The following is a 24,251-nucleotide window of genomic DNA, read 5'->3' on the forward strand; positions in this document are numbered from 1 at the left end:
AAACAGGAGGAGCGGCAGCACCCGCTGAGAAGAACGGACTCCAAGTGTGAATATAAACCGCACTCATCCAAACCCCTTCCTCCCGACCCCCTTCTTACCGAGCAGCAGGATAAAGACGCCCTCACGGACCTGGGTCCGACGCCTCACCACTCCTCGCCCACAACCAGAGCCCCAACACAGAGGTTCCGGCCGAGGCGGAGCACCGGCTAGGACCGCGCGCAGGAAGGGGCGGAGTCAGGGCGGAAGCGGCAGAGCCGGTGCGGTGTGTTGGCGGCCGTGTGCGGGGTCGGGAGCGCGCTGCGTGCGGGGCGGGGTAAGGCGGGAGTCGCGCCCGCCTCAAGCGAGGTGGCTGTGGCGGGTCTTGTCTTGTCTTGCTGCGGCGGGAAGAGGTCGGCGCTCCAGGGAGCTCCCTGAGAGGGAGCGGCTGGCGAGGCTGCGGCGGCTCAGGGGGCAGCCCTCCCGGGGGGAGCCTGGGCGCCCTCACACAGAACGGCCGCGGCTGCCCCGTTGGCTGCTGGGTCTCTCCTCAGTAAAGAAAGGTTGGCTGGAAACTCCCTGCTGAGGTGCTTATGGGGGAAGACCAGTAATAGTAGCTGAGGGAAAAGAGATTTGCTGTCGTTCAGTGTTCGCTACCAGGTCCGATTTTCCTGGACTGACAAACTGCTGAGAGAAGTTTGGAGTGGAGGTTTGATGGAGTACGTCTGCAAAGGAATTTTACCTCAGTAGTATTCTGCGATAACTGTGATTTAGTGTGGTGTTATTCTGAAGTTTGGCTTCTTTTTTTTTTTCATAGCCTGTATCTTACGCTCTTGAATTGTTAACAGCTCTTACCTTATTGATATACCTGTCTGAAATGCTGGTTTGAAGTGCCCCATGAAAGCTTCTATGCTTTTCTTAGGTTTCACTTGAGGACAGAGTTGTAGTGTCATAGAATCCCAGGTTGGAAGAGACCTCGAGGATCATCTCTCTATGGTGGTTCTAAACTCGTACAGCAAATTGTTGGTCTGGATAGAAATACAGCTCCAAAATCCAGGGGTTTGGCCTTAAAGCACATTGCTTTGTATTAAGTTAAATGCTTGCTGGAGGAAAACTGCTTTTTCAACTTATTATGTTGAGGGTTTTTTAAATGTTCATTCAGCCGAAGTTCTGGTTTGCCATCTAGTAATCAACTTGTTGGTTACATGTAGTGATCAGTAAGTAAATGAAATCTTTTTCAACAACTAAAAGGAAGAAGATGTTTATGTATTTATTTACTTTTTTTTCAGTTTAGTTTCCCTGGGAAACGTTTTTAAACCAATAATCTTCGATTACATTGATAACACAGCAGCTCAGTGAAATTCATTCATCTGTTGTACAGTGCATCTTGAAAAGGATAATGGTAGCAAGCAGCACAGTTAGTGAAAATTAAGTAACGTTTATTAGTTTTAAATAGCCATAGTGATCTTTATACCAAAGGCAGACATCGTTATTTATCTTGTCTTTAAGTTACATTACAATCTTGTGATGTTTGTTACTTCTGCCTTTCCCTCTTCCAACAGTGGCTACTGTAAATAAAGCCAGTATAGTATAAAGGGCATCTCTTCCCTCAGAATTTAGTCTAATTAGACAAAAAAAAAAAATCAGGAAAATTATTGTCAGTGAATAATGTAATAAGGTCTTGTAGGTTTTGTTAGTTCTGTGTTCTATGCTTTGTTTTATTGCATGTGTCTGGCAGCTTTTATAAGACTGAAAGCATACTCTCTAGTGAGCTCCAAGGGATTTATAAATTTATCACATTTAATGCAAGGGTGGTAGTTATGTGAAAATACTTACGTGAGAATGGGCAACCAGGAAGGCTGCTAAGTCTTTCAAGCTGTGCATAAATCCACAAGGCAGATGTACTCCTCAAAGCCAAAATAGTGCAGTCAATAGTTAAGAGTCTTAAAAATGCTTAGTTTGATAATTGGTCTTGAATTATTATGTATTTAAAGATACATAATCTGACATGTTTGTTTGGGCTCCCTTGTAATTTAGGTGCAAGTTCTTTGGCAGCTGTAAAGGAGATGTGTCCTTGGGCCACCATGGTGGGCATAGCGAAAGCAGAGAGAAACATCTGGAGGATGCAGATGGAAAATTCAAGTGCAACATTTCTTTTGTTTTGCTGCTGAGTGAAGCTCATCTTTTCATCCCTTGAAGGGCAGCTGCAGAAACAGAGAAATTTTACTGTCCCAAATGGACCCTGATTAAGAATGGATTTTGTTCCACTCCACTCAGTAAGTTTAATAACTCAGATCTAAATTGACCATATCAATAGCAGAACAGGGAGTATGGTTCTGGGAAAGCAATTTCAGTGTCGTAGCACTGCAAATTTGAGAAGAGAAAGGGATTTTGGTAGGAAAAATAGTAGTGATGTATGAGAAAAATTTAGGGCTATATTTGAAAATAACAGGACAGTATATTGCAAAGACACCTTCAGGTCAGGTACCATGAGTACTTGCAGGATCAGGGCTCTTATTTGGGAGATCTGATTGCTTGTATGAACCAGAATGAATCACTGTCATATAAATGATGAAGTGACAGATGGGTTTGTCAAGGTCTAGAAATCATTTGTGTGTTTAAGTACCTGTTCTGAGATTGAAGAACTGGTCTTGTGAAATGGACAATGTTCCATGGTGAAGTAATTTGTAAGGTGAATGTCTGAGTGGCTAGAGTGGCCAAGAAAAGATGGGGTTGTGTGCTTTACAGATTGCTGTGGAAAATAAAAAACACCCAAATGCATATGAGGGTACCATTTTATAATTAAAGAAGTACTGTAGTTGAGGATATGAGTTTAAATGCTAGTAAGTGGATCTAGCAGGTAAAATAACGCTATTTGACTAATCTCCTCAACAGTACCTTCACTATATAATTTCTTCCACAGAGCTGTACTTAGGGTATTGAATCTGTCTTAATTTATATGCTGTCAAGATTCATCCAAATAAAATAGCTTTTAGGAAAGCAGGTATTTCATTATGTTTTGTACTATTCTTTGTGTGGCACATGTATTAATTAAAAAAAAAGCAATAGTAGTACTATTATGTTGAGCCACTGTTGTTCTGAGACAAAGCCATGTAATGGTTTAAAAATACTCCACTATAAGAGTCATTATTATGACCTTTACTTAATGTTAGGTGGACTTGATTTTATTCTCACACTGCCTCTTTTTGGACAATTAATTTTGCCCAGTGATGGATAACATAAAGTAGTAAATTTGATGTACAAATCTACGTGGAAAAAAAAGAAATCCAATAATCTGGATCTAGCAGATAAAAACTTTTTTTTGTTTTTAAATAATTCCATCATATTCATGTAACCATATGAAGACCTTATTAATCTAGACAGTTATTTGGAAGACTGGTGCTGTTCCAGTGTTACTTGCGAGTTTTTATATATATATATATATGTGTGTGTGTGTATATATATATGCATCTAAAAAACCATACATTTCTTTCTCATTAAAAGCAAGCTTGCTTCTATAATTCTTGTTGTAAGAGTGCCATCTAGTGTCTAAAGCTCTTCATTGCCAGTTATGATTTATCAGTTAATGGACAATTGGTGGAAAAGAAAAATTATTGAATCACTGTTTAATAAAAAAAGTTATGGAATCGTTTAATAGGAGAAATTTAATTTTCAACCAAGTATAAGGAAAATGAATTCAAGTTTTTAATATAATGAGAAAACATTAATTTTAGCTATGTTACTGTTGCACTTAACTGCTTAAAAGCAGTTGTGTGTTTGAGGTGTTTGTGTAGCATTCTTGAAATGAATGGGCTTTTTCTTGGTATGTGTCCTCTTGACCATAAATGAGTATGTCACCAGGCTCTAGATTAATATATAATATAGAAACTGATTATTATTTCCCATGGCCTAAATACCCTGTATATGTGAATTCTAACAATTACAAGAACAGAAAGGGAAATGTGTGTATTGGGAAACTGACCATTGTAGATATGTAGTTCTGGTGTCCTCAACATAAAAAGGACATGGAACTGTTGGAACAAGTCCAGAGAAGGGCCACGAGGATGATCAGGGGACTGGAGCACCTCCCATATGAAGATAGGCGGAGAAAGTTGAGGCTGTTCAGCCTGGAGAAGAGAAGGCTGCATGGAGACCTCATAGCAGCCTTCCAGTATCTGAAGGAGGCTATAGGGATGCTGGGGAGGGATTCTACATTAGGGACTGTAGTGATAGGACAAGGAGTAACGGGTTAAAACTTAAACAGGGGAAGTTTAGTTTGGATATAAGGAGGAAATTCTTTTCTGTTAGGGTGGTGAGGCACTGGAATGGGTTGCCCAGGGAGGTTGTGAATGCTCCATCCCTGGCAGTGTTCAAGGCCAGGTTGGACGAGGCCTTGGGTGATATGATTTAGTGGGAGGTGTCCCTGCCCATGGCAGGGGTGTTGGAACTTGATGATCTTAAGGTCCTTTCCAACCGTAACTTTTCTATGATTCTATGTGCTCAGGAACATTTTTTCCAATAACGGATGGTTAATGTTGTGGGAGACTGTTGATTTAAATAAATATGTATAAAAAAATTCTGGCTATAAAATGTTTATACACTAAAAAAAAGAATAAATGGAAATGTTTTCTTTTGGTTTTGAATGTTTTTCTTAATGCCAGAAATGCTCTAAAATATAAAAAGAAGTCTTGCAAGTCACCGATAGGGAAATGATCTTTGTATGTGAAGAGGCAGTAAATACGTGAAGCCAGTCTTTTCTCTCAGGAAGGGCCCGCAGTCCACTTATTCAGGCTGCATGTCTTTAATAGTGTCTTGTGTTAAAATTGGGTCTAGTAGATAGTGATAGGACCACAGTTTCAAACCTCTTTTTTTTTTGTTCTAAATTCTTTTATGAGTACTGTATTCTGATTTTTATTCCAGGAACTTCAGCTCAGGAGGAAGATGAAAGACAGTGTCACTGAAGAACACCTATATTTGGGTTTTTCTCATCAGTATAGAGATAGTATCTTTCCCCTTCATACATCTGTTTCACTGTTTTTGCTATCCTACTGTGACTGCAAATTATTCAAAATTTTCTTAGTGCCAACTAGAGAAGATGTGGATGATCAGTTTGTGACAGAAAACCTCCTTGGCGATCTTGATGTCCATGTAATCTCCAGAAGCGAGCTTCCAGTAGTTGTGCAGAGCTGCTGTTTACCTGCTGTTGTTGTGAAAGACGGGAAGTTCTGCCGAGCTGGGCTTTCTGTTGTCTTAAGGCATGTAATACAGAAAACATATGAGGCAGATCCATCTAAAAAGGATCTTTTGGAACTCTTAGGCTTTAAGCAGACCTGCTTAAAAGCCTGTGCAGAAGTAAGTGCGTCTCTCTTTTACATACATGAATAGGATTTTTAATCAGCATTAATTATTCTCTGAAGTGAACTTATAATGTTGATGTAAACCAAGCTCTTTTAGTATGAAACTTAATTTGCTTAGAAATGGGAATTTCCTTAACAGAGAAGTATCTGTATTTTGGTGTAAAGAGGAAGGAGAATTCTTTTTAAAGTTACTTTTTTTTAGCAGCACTAAAAGAACACTGAAATTAAAAAAAAAAAAAAAAAAGGTTAGATCTTTGCTTCATCTGCAGGGTAGTTTCAATGAGTTATAAAGTACATCTTTTGCAGTTTGGAGGAACTAGGAAGCACCTGATTTATTGTTAATTTTGATTTCCAGAGCGCCATATACTGTTAACTTTCATTATTGCCAAGGTGCTGGCTTATGTTTGGCTTATGCTCACCAAGATATTCAGGGTCTTTTCAGCAGAGCTGCTGCATGGCCAGGTAGTCAGTCCCTAGCCTGTGCCATTATGGGACTGTCAATCCTAGGTGCAGTTGTTGAGTTTCGTGTTGGTTCCTGTCAGCCTGTGCAAGTCACTGTGGATGGCAGCTTGCTGTTGGAGTTTGGTGACTGCTCTGCTTAACTCACTGTTATCTTTGTGAGTATATTCCATCTGCCCCTCAGGTCGTTCGTAAAGAAAATTAAATAAGATGGGCCTCAGCACAGGTCCCTGAAGAGCTCTACTTCTAAGTGACCTTCAGGTAGAGTGCGAGACATTAACTAACCACTACTACCCCTTGAGTTGATACTTGAGCCCATTTATCTGTAGCATTTACTCATCTGGCGGTTCATCCATCTAGACTTGCCCTACTAACTCCTCTCAGGAGGTTGAACACCATTATTTCATGTTCACTACATCTATGGTTGCCACTGATAAGTGTGTCACCAACTCAGTTCATCCTTGTTGGTGTGTAGCAGGTGTGGGGAAGCATATCCCTGTGTTAGTTCATCCAGTACTTGAAACTGCTGGAAAATTTGATTCCATATTTCAGATGGCTGCAAAGTGAGTAAACTAAGTAAGGAAAGACAAGAATTTATAAGTTTTAAAACATTTAAGTACAGATAATAAGAAAAGTAGGACAAGAAACAGTAACATGAAAAAAAATTTTTTTTTAAGGTGCTGTTTGGTTAGAATAAATTTTTTTTATGTTGCATGCCAAAAAAAACTGTAATAATGCATGTCTGTAAAGTAAATGTGCTCAAAATTTGTTTGGTGCAATCTGGTTTTATTACCAGCACTTGGGAGAGATGACATATATAAGCTTTCCTTCTCATGAGTTACGCAGCCACTCTAATCTTACACCAATAATAAGGCATAAAAATATGCAATTCTGGATAAGTGTTCATTCTGTTACATGTAAAATTTAGCTTCCTACTTCTGCTGTTGCAAAAATAATACAGAATCCCTGAGTTTCTAAGATTATCAAAGAATGTATTTAAATGTGGAATTTCTTTGCTTAAAGGGGGTAGAAAGGTACTTTGGATTTTGTTTCTCTTTCTGTAGAGGCATTAATTACATATATTTATCTGACAGGTTAGCCAGTGGACCAGACTCTGTGAGATCAGCATACCTCTGGCTGTTGAAGAATTTTTGGCGGCATCTCCTGATCACTGTCAGACTATTCCTCCTGCCATTTTACAGCTTGAAAGGAAGCTCGGAGAGCCTGTCCGAGTACATAATGATGACAAAATTCGAAGGCAGAAACTTCAACAACAAAAGGCTGCAGTGCCTCTACTTGCTAAAGCAGTCACAGAGGAAAAAAGGTCACTGGAAATGCATGAACATCCAATCCCAAGTTTGGAACTGAGCATAGCTTTCTCCAAGATACTTGTCCCGGAAGCATCAGATGCAGTCAACAGGGAGGCTGCTCACATCAGGAGAACAAAAACCTCAGACCTTCCACTTTTGGACCACATTTTTGCAGAAGGGCTTTATTTTACCATTGCAGACATCGTGCTTTTGCCATGCATTCATCAGTTCTTGGTAAGATACAAGTTCTGCAAATACCAAGTTATATATATGTATTTTTTAAGAATTGTAACGTTGTAAAATACGTTAATTTAAAGTATTTTGTGACATTTGCAATGTGAACTTAACCCAAAAGAGAAGGTTTGGTTTTGTTTCTGTGTGAACAAAGAGCAGGGTGAGATCACCGAAACTGCTTTTAAATACATAGCATATCAATACTGGGGAAACACTGATACCTGTGAAATACTATGCTGAAATATTTTAGTACCAAGTTGCCCAGTAAATTTCTCCAAGAAAATACTTAAAACAGACACTTAAAGTACATTCTAATGTTCATAAAGCAATAATAGATAAACATGAACCTATTTTTTTGCTCAAATTTGGTGTACCAGATTTATGACCATGGCTCAATGGCTGTTTACTAAAATGAGACCATTTTATGCATGAGGAATTTTTTGAGGTTTGGAAGTTTGATTCCATCATAAATTTTAAATTTTGAAAAGGGGGAGAGTTGAGAGTGGTATTATAATTTTGAAATACTAGAAGGGATGTCCCTCATGAGAAATTTAAAATGAACATTTAAAATATGTTGTAATACGCATAGAAAAAAAGGAGGAAAGTATGAACCTATTTTTTATTTTAGTTTCAGTAAATTCCTATCCAGTTAGTTGTACTTCTACTGCATGATTTTATCTGAATTAGAATTCTTTTCAGCAAAGATTTGAAACTTTATGTGACTTCATTTGACTTGTTTTGATTTTTAAGCAGATATGCCTAAAAGAAAAGAAGTATCTTCTAAGAAAGTAAGAATCCCTTTTAGGGAGGCATGGAATGGAAAAAGATTCAGGGACTATGATGGCTTTCATAGATGTAAATCCTTGACTATACTTACCTATACTAGAGCTGAAGAGGTACTCGGGTATTGACTAGGCAGAGACTTCCAAAAGCTCATTTGTTTATGCTACTAGTATATAATCTCTTGAGATTCTCTTGAGAATCTTTAGTCTACAGGTGTTTCCTTTTAAAATACACTGGGCTATGACTTCCAATTTGCTCATTTCTCTTCATAATAGGTTAATTATTCTTTATCTCTGCTGTTCTTTTCTTTTTGTTCCTAGGAATGACTTTTCTGTTTGGGAGGAAACATTCCTGTGTAGCCAACCCAGCTTTTTATCAAGCCCACATACAAAATAAGGCAGTTTTGTAGCACATCTGTAGGTAAATTGGGTGCCTGGGGAAGCACAGTATCAATGTGTCAGCAAACCTTTTATTCTTTGCAGTTTTGTTTTTACGAAACTTAATCTGTATTCTTCTTCAAGCAAGCACTGATTACTGTGAGCCTGCTTGGAAATGAGATGGTGTGTCTAGGGAAACAGATTTATTGGTGTGTTCTTCAGCCCCTGAAACTTCAGTAATCTGTAGTTTTGTCATTCATAGTATTGTTGCTACTAAACTGTTTTCCACAGGTTATGGGAGGTCCTTTGTTTACTGCAGTGCAAGGAGAAGTCCCTTGGGAAAGGTTACATTGCCAGAAGCTCTTGGGGTGAAGTTTCTAAGTGGAAAGTTAAATTCTCCTTGCAGTCCTATGAGGTTCACTGCATTTTAATTTCTAATAGAATCCTGTGTTACCTGTATACTAATAGAAAGTCCATACTTTCTGTTGAACATCTGTATATGGAGGAATTGGAAACTTTCCAAGAGTTTCATGAAGATAAGAGTGAAAAAGCACTGACACAGGTGGCGGTCAGGGTACCACACTGCCCGTAGAAAACTCGAGAAGAAATCTTTGCTCCCAGCAAAGAACAGCATTGCAGAAACACTGCTGGATGTAGCAGTTCATGCACTCTGTTATGCAGTTTGCCAGATACTGGTCATATTGACTGTTAAGTTGAATTAGTAAGGTCCTCATGTCTCTGTACCTTTAGATTAATGATCTGTTAAAAGTTTATTTCACCCCTTTTGTAGGGGAAAGCCATAGTCACTTGTTACTGAATCTTTTGTGGTGGATCTTTGTACAAAGTTCATCTGTGCCTTAGAAGGAGATTCTCTGTGTGTGATGCTTGTTTTTTGGTGTTTTTTTTTTTTTTTGTAGTGCTTACTTAGTAAGTGCCAGTGTCTTGCAGATCCTGTCGTACAAATATCTTAACATGGTAACGTGGGGAATAGGAAAATACATCAAAATATGTACTGAGCCTAATAAAGCCATACAGCTTGATTTTTTTTTTATTATTATTTTTGATTTTTTTTTTTTTTATTTACTTAAAAACAAAACAAAATACCCCAACAGCCCCTGCATCCCTTCTCTCCCTCTACCCTTTTCTCACCTCTGGAAAGAGGTACTACTTAATAGTACAACTGATTGGAGCTCAGCTTCAAAATGAGTTTTACAGTGGGAGAAGATTCTGTGACAGGACTGTGAGAGTCTTGCTCAGCACAATCTGCATACTTAGTTTTATGAGGATGTATGCACAGAAAACAGTTAAGGAAATGACAACTGTGTCTTTATTTCCCATGACAATAAAATGATGCAATCTTGCCTACTACCAGTATTCCTGCAGTTACTCTATGAGATTGATAGCTAAACTAGCGTCTGTTGCCAGGAAGAGTTTTCGAGTGAAGCTGGCATTTGCATTTTGATTTTGCAAGTTGGTTTGCCAAATTTGCCTTATGGTGTTTGAAAACAAATATAATTCCTGGAGAAGATGCTGTCAGTCAGATTTAGAGAAACATTTTCTTAAATCAAGATAATTCCTAGCTAACTCTGATATGTGACAAATGTCTGATTTATCACTTCTTTAACCAAGATGTCCTAAGTGGATTTCTGCATGATGATAGCAATACGGGAGTCCAGAGGTAGGTTAATATGGCTACCTTTGAACTGGGATGCTTAATCTCTGATTTGTTTGCTGCATCACATAACAGCAACTTCTATATGGATGATACTAAACAAAACCAGTAAGAAAATACTTTCCTACTGTTTTAGAACTTTAATATATTTCAGTTGTCTTTATTTTTCCAAGGCCTTTTTAATAAGAAGAGCATATTCTGTCCGTGGAAGTGTTCCAACAAATGGGGCCCTTAGTGACACGGTTTCGTGGTGAAATTGGCAGTCCTGGGGTAAAGGTTGGACTTGATGATCTTAAAGGTCTTTTCCAACCTAGCTGGTTCTATGATTCTACATACTATGAGCAGCTAAGAATACTGTATTTATTTGCTTTTCATGTGTGACCCTTGAACCCTGGTGGTCTGCAGCTTATGAACTATATATTGTATAATATATTTGTGTTATCTTGCACCAAGGATAGTCCTAAAAAATTTGGCCTTCAGTTTCATTTAACCTAAATTATAAGAGCTCCAGGATAATGTTACTTTATTTCTGTTCTCTGGTCAGTTACTGTCTTCTGAGCAATTATACCCTGATTCCTCCAGTTATCATCAAAATTAGGTAACTTGCATCTGAAAGCTTCTTGCATACAGTGGGTTAAAAATGCAACTTCTCTTGTTGATGGGAGTACTGGAGTTTAATTCCGTATTAAAATGTTATTTGTCACTTACATGACAGAACTTCCTGGATTGTTAAAATAAAATCATGGTAGTTGCACTTCCACTCTACTTTAAGGGTGTGAATAATAATGAATTCCTCAATGGGTATGTGTCTGGGAAGAATCATACAATAACTACGAGGAGACCTGTCTAGGAGATTGTAGTTGTAATTACCAAAAGTAAGATAATGAAGCTGAAGAGTTGTTTTTTATTACCTCATTCCATTTCTGTTATCTGTCTGAGGTTAGCTTTGTTACGCTTTCTATTGTAACTGTTTAAAATTAGTGGAAGAATAACAAAAGCTCCATTCTCCATCTGGGAGAAACCACCATTCACTTTTTGAAATACAGTTTAGAACACTTGTTATCAAGTGTAGTGGTGTCTCTTAGAATTGCTTTCCAAAAGACTTCTTCCTTAACTGAATTAATGTACTTCTGCCTGTGTTACTATTAGGATATTGGATACTAAAATTACCAAGTTCATACTCCCTTGGCTCCTGTAGCTGTTACTAATTACTTGTGATTGCCTTAAGAACATTATAGATGTAGCATGCAAGAAAGCTGCTTGACATTTTACATCATTTCAAATCTTCTTTACCAGCCTCTGCTTTCACACCGAGGACAGATATGTGGAGGAGCACTGCTTCCTTATGGCCTTTTCTGCCTTTTCCTGTAATAGTGATTTTTATTTTCTGCTTAAAGCAGGCACAGCATCACAGAATAGTTGAGGTTGGAGGGCGCTTCTTGAGGTCATTTTATGTAACGTTTCTGTTTGGAGCAGGGTCAGCTAGAGCCACTTGCCCAGGGCCATGTCCAATCAGGTTTTAGGTGACTTTAAGGATGGAAACTTCACAACCTCTCCTGTGCAAGGATGTTCTTCACCATTCCAAAACATTTGGGAGCCTGAACAAAAATTGCTTAAGTTCATCACATGCATCCTTTTTAAAATTAGCTGATCTTCATCTAAAAATAAGATTTGGGTATCTTTTTGAAATATGTGCATTATATTCTTAATTAAACAGGTGTTTAGTTTTTTTTTTACACTTAAAATTCTCTTTCTACTGAAGGCTGTTTCATCTCACCATCATATATACTTAATTCAGCAAAGAAGTCTATTAATTACCATTTTTGTATGTGAAGTTAAGACAGTAAAAAAGCTTGAGTAAATATATGACCTAAATAAAAAGTTTTGGATTCGATGCTAGTAAAAAAAAAAAAAGTCACAGATGTAGTGCAAAGACATCCATAAAGATCAGGGAAAATGTGTGCCAGTGCCTGTTGTGCTGTTACCACATAGTCAAAGGTGTTTAAGGTTGGGTTGCCAGCAAAACCGCTGTCAGTGGTGAGCTTTTAAGGGCTGTAGGGTGCCTGTGGGAAGCAGCAGCATTCAGGTACCATAGTGTCTTGCATAGAGTTCAGTATTTGTTTCAGATTACTGCTTGGGGTTTTGTTTGTTTTTGTGGGATTTTTTGTGTTTGTTTTCTTGTTGTTTTTTTAGGTTTTTTTTTGTTTGCTTGGTTGTTTTTATGATTACCAACAAAAATGAATTATTCCCTTGCTAAGAAATAGCAGATAATTAAGAATATTAAAGTAGTGTTTTCCTGTTACTGATTGAAATTATGATTAAAATTGGTCATGTAAACCTTTCTGTCCTATTAAGCGAATGGCAATTGCAGATAAAGTCTAAATAGCCAACTGTCAGTTCTACCTGCAGGACCGAGCTTTTAACTAGCTAGCTTTTTTCATTAGCATCTTGCTATGAGTAAGCGTGCTTGGCATGGAGCTGAGCTCACTTCTGTAGTTCATGCCTTCCTGTGCCTTGTAAGAAGAAGTTTACAGTAGCAAGTAACCTTTCCATTTAATTTTCTAGGTTTCCTGCAAAACCCAAGGCAAAAATCTTTTAAATTTGCCTCTGATATCCAGCTGGTATCAAAGAGTTCAAGAAGTACCTGGAGTAAAGACAGCAGCTGCCAAATGCAGTATGGAGTTTCTCCAGCTTCCAGAGTTGAAGTCTGCTTCAGAAGAACAGTTACAAGACTTCTCTTCAGTTCCTGATAAATTAGAAGAGGAGAATGAAGACAATCATTTTATAGGTGGTCCAAGGCCAACTATGACTAAGTTAATGGTAATTTTTGCTTTTTAATGAGTTATTTTTAGTTGTAATGATCGGCTTGACTTGGAATAGGTAAAATTTATTGGAATAGCAAAAGCAAAGTCTGACAGCCATGAGCAGTTTAATACCTTTTGCCTATCTTCTGTCTGATATGCATTGACTTAGAAATGATTTTAAGTTTTTGTTTTGACAGTCAATTCAGGAATTGAGCAACGATAAGACTGCTGGAAGCCTTATCAATAATTCTGAATAATCAAAGTAAATTGTTGTTTGAATTGCAAAATTATATTCCTCTTTTAAAGTTATTTATATAACAGATGGCAAAAAACATTGCTTCTATGTTTGGCCTCTTTCTTGGGAAAATGAAAGAAATCCATAATTTGAATCCAATAAACTGTAGACTCAGACTCAGATGTGTGTTCAGTTTCAGTTAGGCTGAAAGTTAGTTGCACAGTTTGATTCAATGCCATTAAATTCAGCAGGAATTTTGCTACCAGCTTCGGTGGGTAAAGGATCAGGCTGTTAAGCCCTGTCCCCTGTCTTTTCTCATAGGAGAATGGTGTTGAAGCAAAGTTTGCTCCTCATCCATGCCCCACTTGGACCCTAGACTGGACCCATCTACCATCTGCGGTCAGTCCTGGAGAAGGTAAGGGGTTTTATGTATGTGTGTACATATTTAACAGTGCTGTCTTCTGGAAAAGCTACTTAACTGTTTCATAGGAAGATACATCACTTTTCAACGTATTGCAGAGCTAGGTAGCACAGGCAAGCAAGTTTTAAATCTGTTCTAAAATTCAGTCTCTTTGAGACACACGGTGAGATGACTTCCCTCAGGTCATCAACAGCTGGTGGCCAAACTGGGAGTAAAAGCTTGACCTTGTTTCTGAACCATATTTTTTCCCACTGTTTCCTACTTTCCTGAACTTATCTTCATATATAGAACAGTAAATTCTGACTAAATTATGTTGTTATGATTGTCATGAGTATTGTACATGGACTCTGTCTCCCAAAGCAGCAGCAGCCGATTTATTCTGATGAAAATCATATTCATTAGCAAAGTTTGGTAGCTACATATGAGCGAGTCTTTCCTTTTGTCCTGTCCTATAGTGTTTGTTTATTTTGCTGGATTGCAGGGCAGTTTGTTGCCTAGTGGCTATTGTTCTACAGAGAAAAAAATGGTTAATGATAATGTTTGTTGTTTTTATTAGTGTTATGAATGTTGAATACCTCTTCCACTATACAGTAGAGTTTCCTCTAAAAGTTCTAGCTACTGTCAGACAGTAAGAAGTTAGTGGAAAATAACTGCTTCATACAGGGAAGAAAAAAGATCATGTTTTTTGTGTAAATAGCATAAATTACATACTGCAGTCAGTCTAGCCTCAGTGGCATAGTACTTCTGATTTAAAGAATACAGAAATATACATGCAACATACAGATGCTCTTTGGTGACTAATACATTGTTTACTATCCGTCTGAATACAAGCATGTATTCCTATCTACAATACACAGGCTATAAAAATGAGATTAAATTTGGAGTTGGTTTCCTCTAGTTTGGATCTATGTAGCACACAAAACCCATCATGTGTACCATGAGCAGACTTACGGTTTTATATAGTGTCCATCCTCCTAACATTAACTGTTTACCTCTAGTTTTGTCCTGAGAGAACCCTTACTGGGAAGTTGCACACCCTGCTTCAGTGATTAATCCTTTCTTTCCTTCTGCATGAGAGGATAATAAAAACCCAAAACTTGGGTTTGCATATGTCAGCATTATGTCATGCTTCTTTAGACCTTATGTGAATGTTTTGGATATGCTTCTTACGTTAAAATAGCTCTGTAGTCTGACTGCTAAAGTGCTTAGGGAGGATTACGTGTGTTTAACTTCTGTGACAAGTTCCAGTATTTTTTTGGAAGTGAATAAACATTTTTGCTCGTTTCCAGTGCTCAGGGTTTTGGCTGTAAATTTTAGTTCATACTTTTGGCAAGATATCTCTTCTGTTTGAAAGAAAATTTTTAAAAAGATGCATAACATACAAGAACGCATTTTGAATATATATTTGGAAATTTTGTGCTGGAACGACTAGATTTGACTGGGGAGCAATCACGTCCTACTGTTTCCTGCCTGTGTCAGTGCGTGTTCGTTCTCTTTTCACATTTGCTGAAATAGTTACTAATGATGTTGATATCTGAAATTGGGTTTCAGTTAAATTTTGGGGAAGAATTTGCTAGCTCTGCAAGTGCTGAGAGGGAGATTTCGTCTTTCTCCACCCAAGATCAGAGTGATGCTGATGCCATTTTCTAATTTAGGGAACCTCCAAATCATTGTGGTTTTAGTCCAGGAGCAACAGAGTCACATGGGACAAAAAGAAATTTCCTGATATGAGAATTGATTTTACTTTTCAGTTGGATACATCTGCATGCTTACCTTTGCTGTTCTAAGTGGTACTGTTCTCAGTTTCTTGATTCTTTTGCTAGTACAGCCTAATTGTTGTTGTATGAATTGAATTTCCAATATTTTAATACTAAATCCTACCTGGTATGGTAAGAAAATAGTCACTGAATCTGACAGGGTTTTCAACTAGATTTGAGTAATGGAATTCAAGCTTTCAAACACATTACTCCTGTAACTGATAAATAAATTTCCTCTTATTAATGTTCATAGCAGCTAAGACAAAGTGGAGATGTTTCAGTTAAAACTCACTTTGGTTCTTTATCCCCAGGAAATTTCATTTGCTGGGAAATCCTAATTTAATAGCATACGTGATATACTTTCTTTGCTCTGTGTCAGCTTAGGTAACTCAATTTGTGTCATATGTATGTGGAAGTTCTGGGATTGATTCTACTGGAGTCATGTTTACATTTAGAAGTAAAGGTAGATAAGGTTGTGAATGTGTACAAACAGTCAAAGAAGAGTGTGGCAGGTCAGAATATAAAAGTGTAGGTGGTCACAATGTGAGACTGAAGGGAAATGAGGTACTTGCATCAGTACTACAGGGAAATAATCATATGGTGTAAGTCAGTATAGAAAATGTTTTCATTTTTTCCCAGACAAGGCAGTGACTGAAGTTTTGGGAAGAGGGGCTTGTTGAAATAAGAATGTTGAGTCGAAATTGTGTGCTACTGCTGATTAAACCTCAGGCCTTGGAAAAGGGAGGTTATATTTCATTAGATTTGTGGCCAACAAAGAAATGGGGGTGTGGTTTCATAGTTCATGTTAGGCAGCAGTAGAAAAGGTTTGTTTTTTTTTTTTTGTTTTGTGATCCTTTTCTAACTTCAGTCAACCCCGGATTTTTTAGTTGTGTTCCTCATCTCATGTATGTATGGAACCCTTCCTTGTCTTCAGGTTAATTTCCTATTCACTGCAAAGGCTTTGTGGACATCAAAATAAGTTTGGCTTGTTATGAACAGAGGTGCTTCCTTTGGCCATACCCAAGGCACATTAAGGAGAGAGGGAAAGTGAATGTATGTGGGGATGAAGAGTGATAACTCTTGTTGCTGCTTTATTATTCTGACAGAATATGCGGATGTAAGACTTTGGTACTGGCCTTTTTTCATCAAGCATTGTGTTCACTGTGACGCAAACAGAGAAATGTTATATTTTTTAACAGGAATCTATTTTTGTTTCTTTAAAACAGCAACTGTGAAATTTGGGAAATAACTGACCCACAGTCTCACAAACCCTTACTTCTGTTCTCATCAATTGAAATACTTAAGCAGGAAGTACTTAAAAGTGCTTTACTTGTGGTATCTTATTCTGAAATTACTAGGTAGCATGACAAAGTGTGCATGGGATGGTATTTATGTAAAAAAAGTAGCGTTTAACTTGCACTCTTCCTTCCAAAGTGGGAAACTGCTCACAGAATGAATATAGCAAGTAGTAAACTACATTCTGTAAGCTTGTGAGTAATACCCTTTTCCTCATAATTTTTTTTTTTCTTAAATGAAAGAATTATAGTAGACCAGAAAAGAGTGCCTTAGCTGTAATACAGCTACTGACAGGTGAATGTGGAGGGACCGCTGTAATAAAAACTATGTGTGCACAGCAGGAGACATGAGTTTGAGGTAGAAGTCAGTTTAAAACATGTAGGCAAATAAATAAGACTAGATCAAAATAAATGAATGCATTTTACAAGTGCTTTTACAAGCTTTACAGCTTGCTTTTTAACAATTAATTAATTAAGACACATAGCCCTTTAGTGTTGAAGATGGTCCTGTTCATAGGGCTGGTTTCTCCTAAACAAGTGCCTTTTAACGGATTATGTATAAACATGACTCCCAGTGGAATATGTGAAGTATTTTATATGCTTTGTTATTCCTAGTGAGAAATTCATTCCTTGTATTGAATTGATTGGATCAAATGTTTCATTGAGGAGGTGAAATTTTCCATGTATGAATTTAAAATAGCTGGTAGGGAAAAAGAAAAGGACTTTAACATCTTTTGCTTCTAGCACACAGGTGTAAGAATGGGTGTTGATCTGTTGCAAGGCAATGTATACCTGCCTAGCTGAAGACAGAATGACCCTGATTTATGCTTGCTTTGTGATGAGTGGCAAGTTGATGGCAAAATTAAATGGCTATATAAAACTGTCATAGAAACCGCCTGAATAAAAGTAGACCCTGATCGATAGTTGCCCCTTGTTTCCATTCAAGTCTTCAGACTTATGAGATGAGAATGCTTGGCTTTTGAAATGAGACAAAATTTAGAAAGCTAAGCATTCATTGTTGTGACATAAGGCTGTCCTTTAAATGGTTGTTGAGATTTGTTACCTTGATTTATAAGGCACAGAAGAATTTCATAATATATTAAAAATGGTTTCTTGGGGAGTTGTGGCTTTTTTTTTGTTGTTGTTGTTTGGGCTTTTTTCTTTTTTGGGGTGGGGGGTTTGGGTGGGTATGGGAGAGAAGCAGGAAATAGAAGTATATAATATTTGAAAGGTTGCCTTTATGTCTTCTTTTTCCTAAATAATTTGTCTCACATGAGAATTTGATCTTCAGTGCTTCTTTTCCTTTTTGAGAGGCTTGCTTATATTAATAGGAGTATTTTAATATATGCATGAATATGAATCTTACTAAAGATGCCATCTTCAGTTATTTATGTTGTCCTGGGTTCAGCAGTAGCAGTCATGTTTCTCCTTCTTGGTAGCTGGTGCAGTGCAGTGTTTTGACTTTCGGCCTGGGAACAGAGCTGATAACAAGGATGTTTTGGTTTGGCCAAGGACTTTGTGAGCCTCATGCTCTGCCAGGGAGGAGGGGAAGCCGGGAGGAAGCAGAGACAGGACACCTGACCCAAACTGACCAAAGAGGTATTCCATACCACAGCACGTCATGCCCAGGGGTAACTGGGAGTTAGCCGGAAGGGCTGGTGGACTGCAGGGTTGGAGGAGGTATTGATTGGTGCTTGGTCAGGCTGAGGGGGGCAAGTTATCGGTCGGCTGGTGCTGAGGTGTTGTATTCTCTTCCCTTGTTATTTCCTTTATAATTATTATCATTGGTGGTAGCAGTAGTGATTTGTGTTATACCTTAGTTACTAAACTGTTCTTATCTCAACCTGTGGGAGTTGCATTCTTTTCGATTCTCCTCTCCGTCCCTCCGGGAGTAGGGGGAGGGAAAGAAGGGGGGGGGGGGGGAAGTGAGTGAACAAGTTACCTGACTGGGTTTAAACCACGACAATGTATAGGGTACAAAATGTTGATGTTAGAAATAGAGAGCTTGTCTGATTTGCAGAAAGAATGGTGACATGAGCATGAAGCTCTTCTTACTGTGACACCTTTCTTTATGTTTGGTAGTGGTGGTAATTTTTCCCAAAAGGAGATGCTACATTTTGGGGATTGGGATATTGTTGTACTTGGCAAAAGCATAGGTGCAACTGTATGGACATAATTTCTTATGACTGGTTATGTCAAATCATTGGAGTGTGATAAGAAATGATGAGTAAGTCTAGTATGTGGCGTTGAGAACTGACATCACAATATGTATGGTGAGATGAAGTATTGAAAATTTCCCTTACATTATTTTTAAATAAACTGCTTATGAATTAAGAATAGTTGCCTGACTGGGTTTAAACCACGACAGGGAAGATGGAAATTTTCACCATCTTTGTGTTTCACTCTTGATGGAATATGTCTGTAGAGGAGATGTTTGTCACAATGTATTCTCTTTCAAAATGCATCCTTGAAACCACAAGGCACTGAAACTTGCTTTCCTGTAGGAGGAGGGTCTTTGTGTTCCACAGCTGTCACACAGAGCTAATGCTGATGTTTTCTTTGTAGCATGAATTATTTGCAAACCAGGTTTTGTTTTTAACCTACTGACGAACGTATATTAGGGTTATTGTAAGAGAAATCTTTTTTGGCAGAAAGAAAGATGAAGTACAGATATTTTGCTGACACTGTTACATTGGAATTGTTAAAATGGTGGCAAGAGTGTTTTTCTTCATTGGCAAAGATGAATTTGCTAAATAAAAATTCACTGGCATATGGACCTCAGATTTATTTTTTTTTTTTACAGTTGGGCAAGTGTTGATCTTGGAGATTCATTTATGTATATTATTGCAAAGCAATTTGGTTTGTGCTCTGGGGTCAGCTCTCAAGGATTGAGTTCGTTCATTGAAAGTGCTTTTCAGATACTGAGTACTGTGTCAGTAATTTGCTACTCCCTACCTACTGCTCTTCCCTTCTCTGGCTTCCAACTAAGTTCCCTGTATTCTGGACATAATGTTGATTCCTTGGGTCTTACTCTTACACCAAATGACTATCAATAATTCTCTAAATTAGAGAGATTAGAGATTATTGATGGTTTAATGGTGGCTGCTTTTTTTTTTTTTTTTAAACAACATTGAAGGAAAACAGCATTAAACAATGTAATTATCTTTTAACCAATTGTAAAGTTTGTGGACTTGGGTCCATGTTAAAATTGTTTGTAATTGCTAACAGAACTAACGTTAATAACTGTGGAATAAATGCTTTATTAGATACAGATTGATTTAATTTGAAGTTGTGGTCAAGCTTGATTCAATATATCCAAGTTGCTTCTAGGATCATTTTGTGAAGACAGGCCACAGTTATTTTACGTTGTTCTGCTTTTTGTATTGGTACTACCTTTTCAAGATGCTTTCTGAGATGAAAATACATGATGCTTAAAAATCAAAGCTGTTTTAGGGAATCTGGTATTTTATCAAATCTTGCAAATTGAGAAATGCGCATTATGTGTTTTCCTTCAGATGTTAAAAGCAACAGTGTTTCTAAAATGAGATCCAGGCAGTCATTTATTCTATAAAACCAAAAAGAGTTAAAAGAAATGCTTTAAAGTTCTCTATTTCCCTTCCAAGCCTGTCAGAACTTTCTGAAATACTTTGAAGATTTTTTTTTTTTTTTTCTAATAGTTTGTAGCCTATTTCGGTATCTCTAGCATCCTGAAGCAGGAACTCATCCTTCTTCTTCAACTGAGTTTTCTGTATTAAGACAGCTCTTTGCCTGCAAGCCACATGGGTAACAGTGCAAGGCGAACTCAGCTGAAGCTGCTTCTCATTAACCTCTCCTTACAGTTTTTAAGCCACATTTATGATTGTATTGTATTGTATTTTGCAGTTCAAGACCTGGAAAACCTGCAATGGCAATGGAACCGTCTCATATTCTACTTGCGAAGTAAATAATTTTCAGTAACAAAGGAAAAGGGGAAATGCTTATGGCTTGAATGTAGGCAATATTGATAGCTGAGAGTGATAAGTGTAATAAAATTGAAGCCTATCATTGCGATTTCACTCTTTTATGTGTCTTGTCTTTAAAGGTGGATTCCTGCAAATTCTAGATTTTCCTTACAAATGTGAGTTCTTTGGATCGGTTGACTGTTCTGGGATATAGCATTTCATAGTTGAACTGAAGACAATTTTGATGGGGGCTTGGGTGCAATATTTTAAACAAAAATTCTTTATGTGTAGCTGGAAATAATAAATTATACATGCCAGCAAACCAAAGAACTCTTCCATGGCAATATACACTGTTCCTGTTCCTATTATTACTGTGCTCTCCCTCAGTTTTTTGTCTGTGATTGGCTTTGTTTACCAAACTAAGCAAGAGAAGGGCATGCAGTATTTTATATTTTTAAGATGCCTGTTTAGAGACAGAAGGCAAAGCTATTATATGAATAAGTTAAACTAGTATGTAATGATGATTTTTAAGTACAATGAGCTACTGAAACAAGCACTTCTGGAAATACAGAAGGTTTGTATGCCTCATTGAAACAATGCAACTGCATTATGAGGCGTACAGTTTAGTTATGCTTGCTCAAAGGCTGTAGCATTTTTTAAGTGAAGTTTTGATCTAAATAACATGCTTAACCTCTGAAATATTCAAAATCTGCAAAGAAAACCAGCAGTTGCTAGTGTATCTTATTGAAAATCATACTATAAAGAATAATATCAAGTTCTAACAGCTGTGTTTTTGTTCAGTTAGAACACATTCTCATTGGTGTTTGGCCTGTTCTGTAAGAAATTATTATGGTGGGGGTGATTGATGGACTTTTTCCATAGGGCTTGTAATGATACTGAAAAGTGCCACCTTTACTTTAGGCCCTTGCTTTGTACGGTAGGTGTAAATCCTCAGAGAATTACTGAAGCCTTAGCCTTTCATACTGAATATGCCTGTAACAGTTTAGTTTTTGTTGAAGTTTAATCCCTAGAGGTGTGGTTTTAAATTCACAAGCCCTGGTTAATTGTGAGTGTATTAGGCTTCTGAGATTTGTTTTATAGAATGCAGTATATAAAGTTCAGTGGAGGCTTTTTTTAGTCCCATTGTGGTTTGTGTTTGTTTACTGAACATATCTATAGAATTAAAGTTAAATGCTGCAATTTGCCAGTGGAAATGTGTTAGGGATTTATGAATTGGGAACTGGAGGCAATTATTCATGATTTATTTTTGTAAATTTACAAGTATCTTAGTTCTGACAGTTAAATTAAAGTATGTTCTTGATTAATCACAGAACTTTTACCAAGTGTCTGCATTTGACAGTCACTGGTTTAAGTTGGCTACATGTAGATAGAGTCTGAGTGCGATGTGCCCTAGATAGAAAAAGTGGTTTTATTCATTAGACTGTGTTTTTTTCCCGTTTGTCACTAAAGTTCTCACACAAACAGAAGGACATAAAAACCAGAACCCCTAAGTCATAGATGACTAGCAGGTTGGTTTGTTTTTTAACAGGAGTGTTAAATTAATTTTCTGTGTCTTCCTGAGGAATCCTTAATGAATGTTCAATAGCTTGCTAAGTAACTCTGGCCTTTGTTTCATTTAAGCTATTTGTTCTTTCTTCTCCTCCTGATATCATTGTAGTAGAGCTTACTGGTTTCTTTTCCCCTTTTTAATATTTTTGTGTTCCTTTTTCATGGAGTAACAGAGCCCCAAAGTTGTATTATTTATCTCTTAAGCCAGAGGTTTAGAGAACAAGTTTCTGCTAAGTACTCCATAGCATGGATGTACAGGTAATTTTTTACACAAGATTTTGGGAAGGGCATGTCCTGTTTATAGCATTGCCATTTTATAATACATGCTCTCTAATCTGAATTACAGAGATACCAGCCATGTGTGCAGTGCTGGCCCTTAGAAAGTCTTCATGATAGCTGGATAACTAGTTGTAAGGAAAATCTGACTCTTAGACCTTCAGCAAAAGTATATAAACAGATAATTAGATGGAGGAATGCTGGCTTTTTTGTTCATGTTCCATTTATTTTCCCTTGCTTGCTTCTGAGTAGGTCAAAATAGGCTTTGTCTGCAATTACAAGGAAGAACTGAAGTTCTATTTCAGGAATGTCACTCTTTGGACTAGCAGATATGAACTTTACTACAGACTATATATAGTGTTTGAACTTGCAGCAGATTCATTCTTACACCTTGTCCGGTTTTAAATGTATGTACCTGATTTTCAGCATGCTTTTGTAATGATGTGCTCACTTTTGGAATATGAGGAGGAGGGGGAGTTAATGCTTTTCTTTGTCTGTAAATATGATGAATATGCTATTGCATAAAATATTAAATTGTTGGTGACATCAGTCTTTTTTTTTTCCAGAATATGCCAGTATTTTAGTATTCCAGTTGCTGTACAATTTAAATTGTTCTTTTGTAGCACCAGCATTGTCTTTAAAAGAGATACTTAATCTCCTTCAGTGTTCTGTTTTTCTTGGTGTAAAATGCCTTTACTGCTTATTTGAAGATTGTTTTTCAAGTTTTGGCACTAGGCTTAAATCCCAACTACATTGATGATAGAATGTAACCACCGTACAGCTTGCATCCTTCAGCTGTTTCGAGTGTCATTCATTTGCTGTATCTGAGTGTATGGGGATTCATAATTCTTATAGCTATGTAGCATAATCAACACAAGGATCTAAAGTTAATTTTTTTCCCTTTCTTTGCAGTACTTTTATAGGTCACTTGCACTGATGTTTTCTGCACATTATAACTGAAGGACAGCTGAGTTGTTAAGTTTGTCAACTGAACTGTGAGCATGACTGATCTCTCTGTTTCTGCTACAAAGCCTTAGCGGGCCTTTAATCAGAGGCATCAGGAGACTTTCGTTGCCAACAGCTCTTTGGCTTTTTTACTTTCTTCAAAGTGTGATGTTGAGCCGTGCAATCAGTCTTTCAAGAAAAAGGTCTGACTGGTCGAGTGGAGTCATCTTTATTTAGCTGGCCGGTGCGGTTGGGGGGGTGTGTGACTTTGAGAGCTTAAAATCTTCACAGGCCACAGGAGGGCAGCAAAATCTCTTTGGATAAGGATCCTGGATGGATGGAGCTGTGCCGGTCGATTATGAATCACCCTAGAGAAAGGTGCTTTTTATGAGGCAGTTCTCAGCTCAGTAACCCCTAATCCCAAAATCTGGGACCACCTGTTGGAAAAAATTATTAAAAACATTTTTTTAAAATTCGAATTACAGTTGATGATTTAGCAATTGACGTATTCATTGGCTTGGAATAGGAAAGCATTAATTTCAGAGTCTGTTGTACTAGGTGCTGTATAAGCACATAGCAGAGTAATGCCTTCTGGCTTGAATGTTTCCAAAGACTTGTACCTCAAAAGAGATAACAGTTGAGCAGGGCGTAGTGGAGAGGGAAATTTGATCAGCTCATTTCTTCTGCTGGAGTTTTATATTCTCTGGGATAAAGGAGAATGCTGGGTGTAAAGAGGTGAATTTTAAACATCTAGCCAGTACTTTTGTTTGTTTGTTTTTGTAGCAGCACTCTGAACACATGAGGCTATGTGACCCTCTTCATCAGGAGGGGAGGGCGTTA

At 37.6% G+C, this 24,251-nt stretch overlaps 1 protein-coding gene across 1 annotated transcript in view; it reads left to right on the plus strand.

Moving 5' to 3' along the window:
- Nucleotides 1–369: 369 nt before the first annotated feature.
- GSTCD (glutathione S-transferase C-terminal domain containing) overlaps nucleotides 370–24,251 on the plus strand; it is a 57,718-nt gene continuing 33,836 nt past the window's right edge. Inside the window, exons 1-6 of the mRNA XM_061478056.1 lie at nucleotides 370–518; nucleotides 2,014–2,252; nucleotides 4,897–5,328; nucleotides 6,887–7,336; nucleotides 12,734–12,988; nucleotides 13,529–13,622. Of these exons, the coding sequence (XP_061334040.1) occupies nucleotides 2,229–2,252; nucleotides 4,897–5,328; nucleotides 6,887–7,336; nucleotides 12,734–12,988; nucleotides 13,529–13,622 (1,255 nt within the window). The 5' untranslated portion in view covers nucleotides 370–518; nucleotides 2,014–2,228. The remainder of the gene's footprint in view (nucleotides 519–2,013; nucleotides 2,253–4,896; nucleotides 5,329–6,886; nucleotides 7,337–12,733; nucleotides 12,989–13,528; nucleotides 13,623–24,251) is intronic.

The sequence above is a fragment of the Pezoporus flaviventris genome, unplaced genomic scaffold (assembly GCF_033815535.1).
Source record: "Pezoporus flaviventris isolate CSIRO_AGI_PZ_B2104156 unplaced genomic scaffold, CSIRO_AGI_Pfla_v1 ptg000002l, whole genome shotgun sequence".
In the NCBI taxonomy this organism is placed as follows: Eukaryota; Metazoa; Chordata; class Aves; order Psittaciformes; family Psittacidae; genus Pezoporus; species Pezoporus flaviventris.